The sequence below is a fragment of the Asparagus officinalis genome, chromosome 7, assembly GCF_001876935.1.
Source record: "Asparagus officinalis chromosome 7, Aspof.V1, whole genome shotgun sequence".
Taxonomy (NCBI): domain Eukaryota; kingdom Viridiplantae; phylum Streptophyta; class Magnoliopsida; order Asparagales; family Asparagaceae; genus Asparagus; species Asparagus officinalis.
Window position 1 is genome coordinate 45,706,669 of NC_033800.1, and position 13,661 is coordinate 45,720,329.

At 32.7% G+C, this 13,661-nt stretch overlaps 1 protein-coding gene across 1 annotated transcript; it reads right to left on the minus strand.

Moving 5' to 3' along the window:
- On the minus strand, positions 7,960–11,483 carry LOC109849404 (sucrose synthase 3-like). The gene is made up of 5 exons (XM_020419233.1): positions 11,145–11,483; positions 10,927–11,045; positions 10,098–10,416; positions 9,751–9,924; positions 7,960–8,250 (listed from the first exon to the last, which is right to left on the minus strand). Exons 1-5 carry the CDS (start codon positions 11,355–11,357, stop codon positions 8,206–8,208), a joined length of 870 nt encoding a protein of 289 aa, XP_020274822.1. The 5' UTR covers positions 11,358–11,483; the 3' UTR covers positions 7,960–8,205.

Consider the following 13,661-nt stretch of genomic DNA (forward strand, 5'->3'; position numbering starts at 1 on the left):
ATTTTGATAATTCATACATGTGGATATTAGTGAAACGCAATATTCAATATGTGAAAAATATCTTCATGGCATGGTTGTGCATGAAATCTAGCATTTTTGAGCTTATGAGAATGTATATATGCATTAGTTATGAGGTTGAGTTTGCAAATTTGCAAATCATAAGCATCAGAGTCGAAGAACTCAGTTTTCAACTCATGAGTCGACCCATGACTGTCATGAGTCGACTCATGATATCATCTCCCTTTGTCATAAGCCTCTGCTGAGTCGACTCATAATCTTATGAGTCGACCCATGAGTCATGAGTCGACTCACGACTGAGCATGAGTCGACTAATCGAGGGTTTTCTGGTTTTCTGGGTCGGGTTTGTTTGAGTTTCAGGTCGGGTTTTAACTGTTTATATATATGCTCCTCTACCCGAAAATACTTCATTTTTTCATCAGTTCTCCCCAGAAACCCTAGTCCCCCTCTCTCCTCTCTCAAACCCTAGGTGTTCTTGGTGATTTTGAGACGTTTCAAAGGATTTTTCAGCAGTTTCTTTTGGATTTCATCGAAGGGAATCGTTCTTCATCACATCTGAGACGAGTAACATCTCGCCCAATCTCTCTCCCATGTTTTTATGAATTTATAAATGTTTTTCATGAGTTTTATTGAGCCTAAGACATATTTTCAAATATAAAACGATGTTCTTATTAGTGTAAATGCTAAAGATCGTATGTTTTAGATTTTTAAGCTCCCACCAACAAGTTTTTGATGAAAACACAGATCTGGGAATTTATTTAAAGAACTAAAAATATGAGTTTTATTTTGATTAAATGCTCTTTTTCATGTTTAGGGGTTAAATGTTGGGTTTAACATGCAAGTAATCATTTCTCATGCTATGTATGAATTCTTTCACTGCCTCATAGTTTAGAATTGATAGTTAGGGAGGCGTAGGTCAGTATAGTGGAAGTATGGATCGAGATGGACGAGTTGCAGTTGTGATATATGCAGATTTCAGCCCGTAAGTCGATTCACGACTCATCGCGAGTCGACTCATCAGGTTGAGTCGACCCATGACTGTCATGAGTCGACTCACGAAGTCTAGTTGTGTTGCCTTTTTACTTCTGCTGAGTCGACTCGTCAGTATATGAATCGACCCATAAGTCATGAGTCGACTCATATCTAACCATTAGTCGACTCACGAAGTCATTTCCTGTTATCATATGCTTTCTGCTGAGTCGACTCGTAACAGATCATGAGTCAACCCATGAGACATGAGTTGACTCATAACTGAGCACGAGTCGACTCATCGAAGTCTTTCCTGTCTTATTTGTGTTTCTGTTAAATCACCTGCTGTGTATATATATATATATATATATATATATATATAATATAATATATATATTATATATATATATATATATATATATATATATATATATATATATATATATATATATAATATATATATATATATAGACTGTGTTCATATGTTCGAGGTGTTGTTTATCATTCTTGAATATGAGAAGTTTCCTTGTTTATCGGTATTAAATTGTAGTGTTTATATTTTCAATTCATTTAGTCCTCGTGTTGGACATGCATTACTGATTAGTCCTCGTGTTGGACATTCTTTTCATTTAGTCCTCGTGTTGGACATCCACTTTATTTAGTCCTCGTGTTGGACATGCATTACTGATTAGTCCTCGTGTTGGACATCCACTTTATTTAGTCCTCGTGTTGGACATGCATTACTGATTAGTCCTCGTGTGGACATTCTTTTCATTTAGTCCTCGTGTTGGACATCCACTTTACTTAGTCCTCGTGTTGGACATTCATTTCACCCAGTCCTCGTATTGGACATGCATTTCTGTTTAGTCCTCGTGTTGGACACTCTTTCTTTTTAGTCCTCGTGCTGGAACATTCATATGATATATATATAGTCTACGTGTTGGACACTTAATCGTTTTCAGACATGACACTTATTGTGGCCATGACATGATTACACTTATCGGTAGAGATGGGTTTGTATTCGTTTCCTTTATTGTTTCTTGTATTATCTCGAGTTTAGTATTTAGGGATTTACAATTTGAGATATAAGGTATATACATGAGGATTTTCTTGTTTGGATTATTTCGCTCGACGTACCTATGCTCGTGTTGTAATTTTGACGCTCGTTGTCCCTCCCCCTTTCAGGTAACGAGCCAGGAGCCCGGAGAGTCGCAGGTTGAGAGCGATGTACTTTAGCTCAGTCGTCTATTTAGTTATATTTTCTTTTGAGCTCCACTGTAGATTTTTTTTTGTGTAGACATGTGAGAGTTTTATTCTAGAAGTTGTAAAGGCTGTGTGCCTTATTTCCTCTTGTCAGACATTTTGTACTTGAGACTTGTTGAGAACTCCAGTTCATTTATTTCAGACATTTATTTGTATTCCAGTATATTAGATGATGAAATATTAATTTGATCTCTATTATTTCATCAGTTGACTCTTGTATAATCTATTACTTGCTTTGTACTACACCTGTTGTTGATTCCACTAGAGAGATAGAAATTGTGATGGTGAAACATGTTATTGCACGGTGTGGTGCATGGCAGGTTTGACATTTCTGGTTTCACCTCGGACTGCAGCCTTGTGTGAACCTAGGGGCGTCACAGATATTCACCTGATTCTTGCTTGAGTTCGAACCAGGCCGGAATCGGATTGCGTGTAGCCCTCTGACTGATCCAGTGTAGCGGCGTATTGGGTGCACGTAGGGGATTTGTGAATAGCCAGTTATCTGATGACAGGAGCGTTGACTCTGTGTGAGATGTGGACTAGTGACCTGTTATAGGATGGCTAGTCACATGACTCGTTTCTTGGCTAAGTATGAGTTCTTGTAAGATATAGGCTAGTTGTGTTTCTTTTCATACATTGATCGGGATTAATATTTAATTATTTACAATTCGAGACATATGGTATATATATAAGGGTTTCCTTGTTTGGATTATTTCGCTCGACGTACTACGTCTCGAGTTGTAGATTTTTAAATATTAATTCCATCTAGTGTATGATCCTGTTACTTGGATGATTTCTGATCGTTAGCTGCATGATCTCGTTACCTGATCGATTCTGGATGCTTTATGTTATCATGATTTAGTAGTGTTTTCATATTGAATTGTGGATTTCAATTCTACGTTCTTTTATTGTTTCTGTTATCGTATCGTTTTTCGCATTGGATTTCCGTTCGTTCTATTTTCTTTATGGGGTCGGGTCTTACCGTGTGCCATACACGCTGACATACACCTGTTTTCTCTGGTGTACGTCAGACTTAGAGGAAGGACAGGTTCAGCATGAACTAGAGGATCCTCAGCAAGAGTGCCTTGTAGACGGAGCAGAAGAAGGATTCGAAGCTTATTCTTTGATGGTTCCAGTTTACCTTTGTAGTTCTTTCCATTCCTGCTATATTTCTCTAGTATTCTTTTGTTCATTTTGTATAAGTGCATGTTTACCCGAATATTATGTCTGGGATGAATATTCATTGTGATATGTGTTATTTTATTCTGAGTTTATCTATTATATTCTTACTGATTATGATCGGGGACCTGTGACTTCGCATTGTATTTATTTCTAGACACTTAGCGTATTGGGTTGAGAAGAAAAGAAAAAGAAAGAAAAAAATGATAGTGTATATTCCTTCTTAATCTAATACGTCACGGGCTTGTTCACGCTCCGATTCCCCGGTATTTTGGGAAGCGGGGCGTGACAGGTTTTAGTGGTGGCCCATGCAGGTCACGGTTCCGATCACGGTCCCGAGTTCCCACTAGTGAGAATATAATGAACAATTTAGATACATATCATATTTCATCCGTAAGACTAATCTTGAGCTCTTATTCCATTCTCTTGATAGATTTTATTTCGTCCCTATCTTATCACTCTTTGACTCCGAGGCTTCCCACTATTCTTGTTTCGTCGCTTCGTGACTACACGCTCTCTCCCTATAACTTCATCTTTTCTTGTATAGGCCGTTATTATATGTGTTGTTATTTATATGACTATGTTTCTTTGGTTGACTTATATATCGTTGATTGTATTGATTTCTGCATTATTTATTATGTTATGTTATGTATCACACACAATATTATATTGTATGTTTTTCATTAAAAATATATATATATCATTACTTGTACATTTTCAATTGTTCAAATCATGTCATTAGATTTTACATACACATCGCATATCACATCTGATATTTAGAGATTTTACATACACATCGCATATCACATCTGATATTTAGATTATTTTATTGTGTTTAATTATACTTTTACATATCTACATTATGTATGTGTGCATTTGATATTTAGATTATTTTATTGTGTTTAATTATACTTTTACATATCTACATTATGTATGTGTGCATTTTCTGTCATATTATCTATTATTTACTTATGTTTAGATTATTGTATATTATTCGTATTTTGTGATATACTTTAATAAGTTCATTTACTTATGTTTAGATTATTGTATATTATTCGTATTTTGTGATATACTTTAATAAGTTCATGATATTAATATTCTACATATGCACTATATTCTTATCATTTATATTTTCAGTATATAGTTCTATCAGTAAGTTTTGTCTTTTTAGATTATTTTAGTATGTTCACAATTGGTTTCGTTATTTCTAAGAGCAATGTATTTATACTTTAATATTCAAGCGTTTATTTATATTGTTAGGTTTGGGGTTTGAGTTACTATTTATATAGGTTTTATAATATTATCTTGTATCATTGAATATTGTTCTTTTATAACTAATATAAAAGATTATTTTAAATAGTGTTTGTAAGTATGTATAGTATTTATTCATGGTTTGTTCATAGTGTAATTGCATATTTGTTGTTGTTTGCTTCGTTTTCGATATGTATTGTTTTGTCATTATAACAATATATAATGTATATGCGTGTTATTTTTGTATTTATTTATGGTATTTTTAGATATTTATGTCTTTTATTGTGTCATTATTGTTGTTCATTCTCTATTCATTATTTTCGTTACTTATGTTTTGTTTTACTTTTATTCTTTTACAATTACTATTCTCTTTTCATTATAGTGTATTCATTTAGATTATTATATTTACGATGTTATTAATTTGTAATCATTCATTATTTCTATTATCAACTGTGTAATTATGTTTATCTACGATGTATCAGTGTTTTTATTATACAGAATTATGCTCTTCTTATGTTTTTATTGCTTATATACCTATTTTACCTTTCATAGTTCTTGTTTTATATATTATACTTCTTCATTTAGTAGTATGTTTGTAAGTGTTATTATTGTTAGTAAGCATTTATGTTTCAGTGTATTCTACGATTTTTGTATGTGTTAATTTATTTTGAGTTTTATACTATCAATTTATTCATTACTTATTTGAACGCATTGAGTCCTTCAATTATGTCTTTCTTTGTCAGATTTGTATTTTTCATTATTTTGACTTGTGTTATTTTATATCGTGTTACTCTTCTGTTTTGTTTCTCTTATTTTTGTAGATCATATTATATCAATATCAATTTATTCTTATATTTTTTCTTTGAATATGAGTTGTTATTTTTCAGTGTGAGCGTGTAGTGTTATGGCTTTATAGTTTGTGTATAAGGTTATTAAAGGTTGTTACAATGTTGGTGTTTGTTTAGCTTTGATTTTTGTATTTTTACATATTGTATTTTGGTTATGTATTTAGTCGTAATATTTTTGTAGTTGGTGTGTCTTATATTTTATGTAATGTATTCTTGCTCATGTTTTTCACGTTTCAATTTGTGTATTGTTATATTTATTGTGATTTAGTATTTACTATGTTTTTGTTATAATTTTTGATTAGTAGTTACATTATGGTGTAGTTGTTCTTATTTTGTGTTACATTTATTTTGTTAATTCTACGTATTGTACATATATTTATAAATGTTTGCTGTGTATGTTATCACATAATTTTGGTCACATTTTACTTTTCATGTACGTGTTTTGTTATCATTATTGTTTGGTTATTTATCAAGTTATATGTTTTTCTTGTATGTGTTTATATGTTGTCTTTAATTTTATTAATTTATTAGTTTATTTGTGTTATTTGGGTTATATTATTTATTAATTAACATAGTTATTTTTTTTACGTTTTATCAATAGTTCATAGTTTATTTTAGAATATGAAATGAGTGTTATAAGTTTATACAACTTAATTACAGATTTTGTACATTATAGATATTTTGTTGTGTTTATTAGTTGTTTTTCTTTTGTTAGATTGTGTATATTTTACTTTGATAATGTATTTTATTTATCTATTGTTTATTAGTTGTTTTTCTTTTGTTAGATTGTGTATATTTTACTTTGATAATGTATTTTATTTATCTATTCATTAATTATTTCAATTGTTGTTAGATTGTGTATATTTTACTTTGATAATGTATTTTATTTATCTATTCATTAATTATTTCAATTGACATACTTATTTATTTTTCATATACACAAGTCTCTGTATTACTGTTTTACTTAACTGTTTATGACCATAATTGATTATTGTTTTGGATATTTTTACATGACAGTTCACATGTTGTATTATGTTTATTCTTTATGTATATTGAGTTTATAGTTTTTGTATCATACTTAGTTATTCTAACATGTATAATGATATAATGGATAATGGTATATTTTGATATTGTGATCGTTGTGTAAATGTTAAGAATACATAATTACATGATTGATGCATATATTTTTATGTCTTTTATCTACGTCTATTATTGATATGCTTTTTACTTTTTACTGTCAACTATTATATGTATTATTTTTGGTTTACAGATTACTATATGATATCGTGCATATCTTATTTTAATTTCGAGGGCGAAATTTGATTATTTTTGGTTTACAGATTACTATATGATATCGTGCATATCTTATTTTAATTTCGAGGGCGAAATTTGTTTTAAGGGGGGTAGAATGTAAGGATGATATCGTGCATATCTTATTTTAATTTCGAGGGCGAAATTTGTTTTAAGGGGGGTAGAATGTAAGGATCATGAATTTTGATACTAGTTAAAATAAATTTTTTAGTGTTTTAAATTATTTAATTATGATTTTTAAAAGAGTATTTGTATTTTTCTTGAATTTTTATAATTAACTACAACAGAAAAGCTAATCCGCGAGGAACAAGTTTGTCGTTAAAAGTCGAGATTTCCTCGCCGTAGTGTGTTGGCGAGGAAAAAACTTTGGTCACCATTTCCTCGCGGTAAGGTGGTCAAGAAAAGTTTCTACGAGGAATATTATAATTTCTCGCGAAATCCTTTTTGCGATGAATATATTCTTTTCTCGTTGTTACTCTTTAGCCTCGATATTTTTCCTCACCTAATCTCATACATTTTTCATCGCTAAACTACAGTTTCCTCGCCAATGATACGTGAATAATATTTAATTTATATATAATAAAAGTTTTAAAAAAAACTATTTTCGTCGTTGTAAGTATCTTTCAACGAGGAAAATGTTCCTCACCAAAGGTAAATCTTAAAAAAACTATTTTCGTCGTTGTAAGTATCTTTCAACGAGGAAAATGTTCCTCACCAAAGGTAAATCTTTAACGAGAAAATTGATTTTCTTCATTATATGTATCTTTTTCTCGTGGAAACAGTTCCTCAGTAAAGGGACTCAAAGACTTTTTCTCGTGGAAACAGTTCCTCAGTAAAGGGACTCAAAGACGAGGAAATTTAAATTTGTCGTTGTAGATTGTACCCCATATTCCTCGCCAAAGAAATTCAATTACGAGGAAAGTTACATTTGTCGATATAGATTATACGGTCTATAGCGAGGAAAATAACTTTTGCCGTTATAGGTTGTATCACTATAGCGAGGAAATATGTTTTTGTCAACGTAAGCAATATACTCTATAACGAGGAAATATTCTTTTGACGACGTAAGCAGTATACTTATAATAAGGAAATTTTATTTCATCAATAATAATGCTATTACGGCTTGCTCCTCCAATCTTTGGATGACCTCATTTTGCGCATCGATCTTTTGTTGTTGAGTTCCTACAAGTTCTTGGGTCTCTTGAAGCTGTTCTTGCAATTCTTTATTCTTTTCAGACATTTCACTAATCGAAGAAAGAGAGAACCTTAATGGTGGTGGTCTAGAGCCAAAACCACAGCCCTTAATGTAGCCTGATTTGACTTTGAGAACTTTTGCACAAATTTCCTCATCTGTCATTGTTCGAGTTCAATCAGGTTGAGTGGTGTCTGCTCGCATCTTTATCATTTGATCCTATAAATAAAAAAATATATCCAGTTCAATCATATGTAACTTCTCAATTACAACCTAATCAATATAATCCTCTTTAGAACAGTAATATCAGTTTTCGAACCTGGAGCTGCACACACTGCATAGGCCAAACACCACAGTTAAAAAAATTGAAATGAACACAAGTCATATAAAGTCCATATTTCGAGAAAAGCATGCAATGAACTATAACAAAAAAATTGAAATGAACACAAGTCATATAAAGTCCATATTTCGAGAAAAGCATGCAATGAACTATAACAAATATAACTAACAACTTTCACTAGATAATTTACTTAGAACACTTGAAGACCAAAATATATAACTTACGTTGGCTAAATAATCATAGATCATACATGGTGGCATATTAATGTGGTCACTAGTAAAAAATGAGGCATTCAAGACGGAAATTTCTATCTAGAAAAATCAGATTTTCGTCTAGGATGATTATCCTAGACGAAATTCCGTCTACAATGCGCGTCTAATAAGTTTCCGTCTATGATGTAGTATTCTAGACGGAAATTCCATCTAGGATTCATCCTAGACGGAATATCATAGACGAAACTTAAAACCGTTTAGGAAAATCCTAGACGGAACATCCTAGACGGAATTTCCGTCTAGGATACTCATCCTAGACGGAAAAACTTTCCGTCTAGGATGAGTATCCTAGACGGAATTTTTTCCGTCTAGGATGCTTTGGACATCCTAGATGGAAATTTCGTCTAGGATGCTGCTACAATTTTTTTTAACCTACTTTGTGCATCAAGTGATCCTAGACGGAAATTCCGTCTAGGATGCTGCTACAATTTTTTTTAACCTACTTTGTGCATCAAGTGAGCATTCCGTCATTGAAGTAGTACATATCAAGTGGGCAAATATAATTCCGTCATTGAAGTAGTACATAGTCAAGTAACTTGCCAACTTTGGCTGATAATTTCCATCTCGGAGACAATGAGGATATCACCGTCTTGCAATTCATAACTTATCTAACAATGGAAAGGTAGGGTGCTATAGAATGTAATCCAAATTGATCTCCATACTTCCTAAGTGATCTTGAAATATTTTACAGTTAGGTCTAGCAAAAGGAGAGTTACCACAAAGTTTGCAGATCACTCATTATTCACAGTTCTGTTCTTTTGTGTCAGTAGATGAGCAATCCGTATCATTTATGTCCCCTGTGAAATAATTCTTGTAACACTGATTCTTGAAAATCACAGTTTATACCTAAGAAGCCCACACAAAATATGGAGACATCCATGCACTTATATAATCCTAGAATAAGAAGACTGGTTCCAATTAAAGTACTGATCATCTGAAGGAAAATTCTGGATAAAATCTAATTTTCTTGACAACATTCTATACCGATATATAATGCATATTATGCCATCAAAATTGCAAAATGGAGCATTCCAAAAAGTTCCTACAGTGAAAAGTTTTTCTTTAAAAGCATTGAACTAAACCATACATCAATTTTTTACTAAGTACCTCTACAAATTTCTCCAAGTAAGGCCATACATCAAATCTTGATATCCACTTTCGAAGAATTCCTTTTTCTGTCCTAAAGGGAACCCGCAAAATATGTGTATGCTCCGTTCCACTGACTCTCTCAAGTCGTTGATTGCATGTAGTGCCCTTTGCATCTGGTATCAATTTGGTCACCTATATCACGGGTGATAGTATCTAAACTATTAACCATACAAAAAGAAAAAACACAATAAAGCGATGCAAAGAAAGTTCTACAAGCAGCATAAACAATTGCTCAAATAAATAATATTGTGTAAATAATGTTTTAGAAATAGTAAATGGGCAAGAATATTCCTTTTTGCACTTACCACAAGAATTCTGGGAATAATATTTAACCCTTGGTTTTTTATTCTCAAAAGCATTTCATTCTCTAATGCGCGAACCTGAACTAATATATAGACAACCTGCAAAAAATGAAAATAAGAAGTTAAAAGGCAGTTGTTATCTTTAAAAGGAGACATCCAATGAAAGAAAAAGAAGGTAGGCATTAACAAACTACTATCGAAAAGATCGAAAATATGGCAACACGCTAAGTAGGAAAAAAGAATATCCAAAAGAAGATGAATCATCTCCAATACACGCTGAGCTGCATCGCCCCAACCTTTCTCTAGTCCCATCTCTTGGAACCTGCATGCCAAATACCAACCATTATTTTCAATATGTTGCTAGATAAGTAACACTTTTCACCTAAATCAAGGCCTTTGGTTAAAGAAATATGCACGATGCATGTCATTGCCAATGAAAACCACAGAGTTGTCAAAATTCAGGGACATGCTCAATGCTGGGCAAAGTCTAATATAAGAATGATACTTGCATTGAAGCCTAGGAAGTCAGTTTGCAAGCAATTCTCCTGCTAGTTGACAACCCAAATTAATTCAACCAAGGGGAAGCTTCCACTTAAACATCATCAATGCTATAAGAGAGAACAGGCAGAGTTGGAGCCTGACAAAGTTCGTTAGACGGAATTCAATTGATCATGACCCACAAGATAAGCAAATTCATGGCCATTTGAGATAAAATAGAGAAGGCTAAAAACTGCTCAAATAAGGCAAGGTTAATGAAAGTCTGAAATGTATCAATTAGTGAAGATTCCTGGCAATTATATCCAAAGCATTCATGAAAAGCAAGGGTTCTTACGCATAAGCAAATTCCGAGAAGGGGGTATCAGGCGCAAGCTTCAGCAAATAGTCTTCAGCCTTTGATAATTGTGATTGAAGCCTTGATACACTCCCAATCCTATCATTCAACATCATCACCTGCAGACAGACACAGGGAGCAATCTCAGCAACCAAACATTTGTTTATTGAAAGTAGAAAGCCACACTACACTAATCTTTTGTTGCAAGCTACACCTACATGCCCTTTATACTTGTGGGCCCGAAGAAAATCAACCAACGGCTCCAAGCAATCCTTATTCCTGAACATTATAGACGATAGATGCCTGTTAAGGAACTGAACCCCATTTCCTATGGATGAAGACCTGCTGGGCCGTGGGAAATTCGCATTAAAAGGTTCAAAATCCAGCTCCAACACAAAAGGATCATTGTGCCTGCCAAATCCAGTTGACATAAGACATCAAGTACCAATAAGCATTCAATTTACAAAAAGGAAGTCCAACTTCCATTAAAATTTTGCTTTAATTAGCCAAGATATAGCAGCTAACCCAATATGCTAATTCCAAGATTCAGGTGACTTTCATTTAGATACCTCTTATTAGCTAAAAAAAGAGACAATCTAGCTCCATTATAATAAAAAAAGGGGCATATGGAGGTTTTGGTGAGGGGGGTGAGCGTGGAGATGAGAGAGAGAGAGAGAGATTTAGGGGTTTTTAGATGGAGAGGGCCAGAGCGGAATAAAATGAGGAGGGGAAATGGAAAAATAGGCGGGGAAATGAAAAAAAAAAGTTTCGTAAAATTTGTTAGGCAATCTAGACGGAATTTTCGTCTAGTTTTAGTATTATTTAAAAAAATAAAAACCATCTGGTTTGTCAATCTAGACGAAAATACCCGTTTAGCTTGATTCAAACTAGACGGTGAGTATATCTATTAAAAGGGTTAAATTTGATATTTTACTCTGACCATGTTTAGAGTTTAAGGTTTAGGGGTTAGGGAAAAATATAAACATGTGTATATATTTCAGCTATCTTTTCAAAGAGAAAATTTGTTGTGATCAAGAATGAAAGATCTTATTACGATAGGATACCCGGTTGAGGCATTAAAACATATTCAAAGTGGAAATATCTTGCTGAGGCATAAATATCTAATCGAGACGGATATATCTAGATAAGCTCAGAATGTATGATTAATGAGTGTTTAGAATCGAAGTAATGCCTAAACTTGTGAGGAGAATCTCTCACATCTCAATGTATGATTAATGAGTGTTTAGAATCGAAGTAATGCCTAAACTTGTGAGGAGAATCTCTCACATCTCAAAGCTAATGTAGTTTATATCTATTTTCATTGCTAAATAGGAATATGAGATTTCATTGCATGTTTGGTTTAATCTATTTTCAAAAATCAATATTATCTATTAACATAATCTGTTTACAAAAGTCTGAAATCAATGTATATTCAAAAATCGCAAATAGTTTATACACACACACACACACACATACGATTCTCCATTGATATCGAAGCATGGTCACCATACACCTTAAACATTATGCCAAATAGGAATAAGAGATTTCATTGCACGTTTGGTTTAATCTATTTTTAGAAGTCAATATTATCTATTAACATAATCTAATTTCAGAAGTCTGAAATAAATGTATATTAAAAAAAATCGCAAATTGTTTAAATCTTATCAGACTTGTGAGCAATCCTTTATTATTGGGATCCCTTTGAATCTGAATAAATATTAATTGGTTGTTAATCTTCATGTGAATTGTGCAAAAACCTAATAAAAGGAACCATCAACCAGACAAACCAAATCCTTATTTCTATCCATACTGGAGCTTTACCTCGTGCTGGACATTTATTCAAAAAAATGTAAATTGGCCCACGATTGTTGACTTGTATATGGACATTTGTTAGGCCATTGATATTAGAGGCCCGCTATTTTCTTTGAGTACACGCCTACTTTTTACCCAAATTCCCACCAAAATTTTTGCCAACGAATAATAAGGATATTATTATTTCCTCGCTGATTGGTTTTTTATTAAGGAAATGATTTCTCGCAAAACAAAAACTTTTAGCGAGGAAGGCTTAAATTTGTCGTCATTGAATTTGGCGGTTTTTGCACATTTTTTCGTCAAACTAATAATGAGGAAACTATTATTTCCTCTCTAATTGATTTTTTTAATGAGGAAAGGGTTCCTCGTAAAACAAAAAAATTTAGTGAGGAAACCATCAATTTGTCGTCAATGAATTTCCTAGCTAATAGGTTCTTTTTTACGACAAAACGGTTCCTCGTAAAACAAAAACTTTTAGCAATGAAGCCTGAAATTTGTTGCTATTGAAATTGGCGGGTTTTGCACATTTTTCCGCTAAACTAATAATGAGGAAACTATTATTTCCTCGCTAATTGGTTTTTTTAACGAGGAAACAGTTCCTCGTAAAACAAAAATTTTAGCGATGAAACTTTTAATTTGTCGTCAATGAATTTGGTGGGTGTTGTAAATTTTTTCTCCAAATTAATAGTGAGAAAACTATAATTTCCTTGCTAATAGGTTCTTTTTAACGAGGAAACAGTTCCTCGTAAAAACAAAAACTTTTAGCGAGGAAGCCTTAAATTTGTCACCATTGAAATTGGCGGGTTTTTTGAAATTGGCGGGTTTTTTTTCTTCCCGCCAAACTAATAATGAGGAAACTACTATTTCCTCGCTAATTCATTTTTTTGATGAGGAAATAGTTCCTCGCAAATTATGGATCTTTA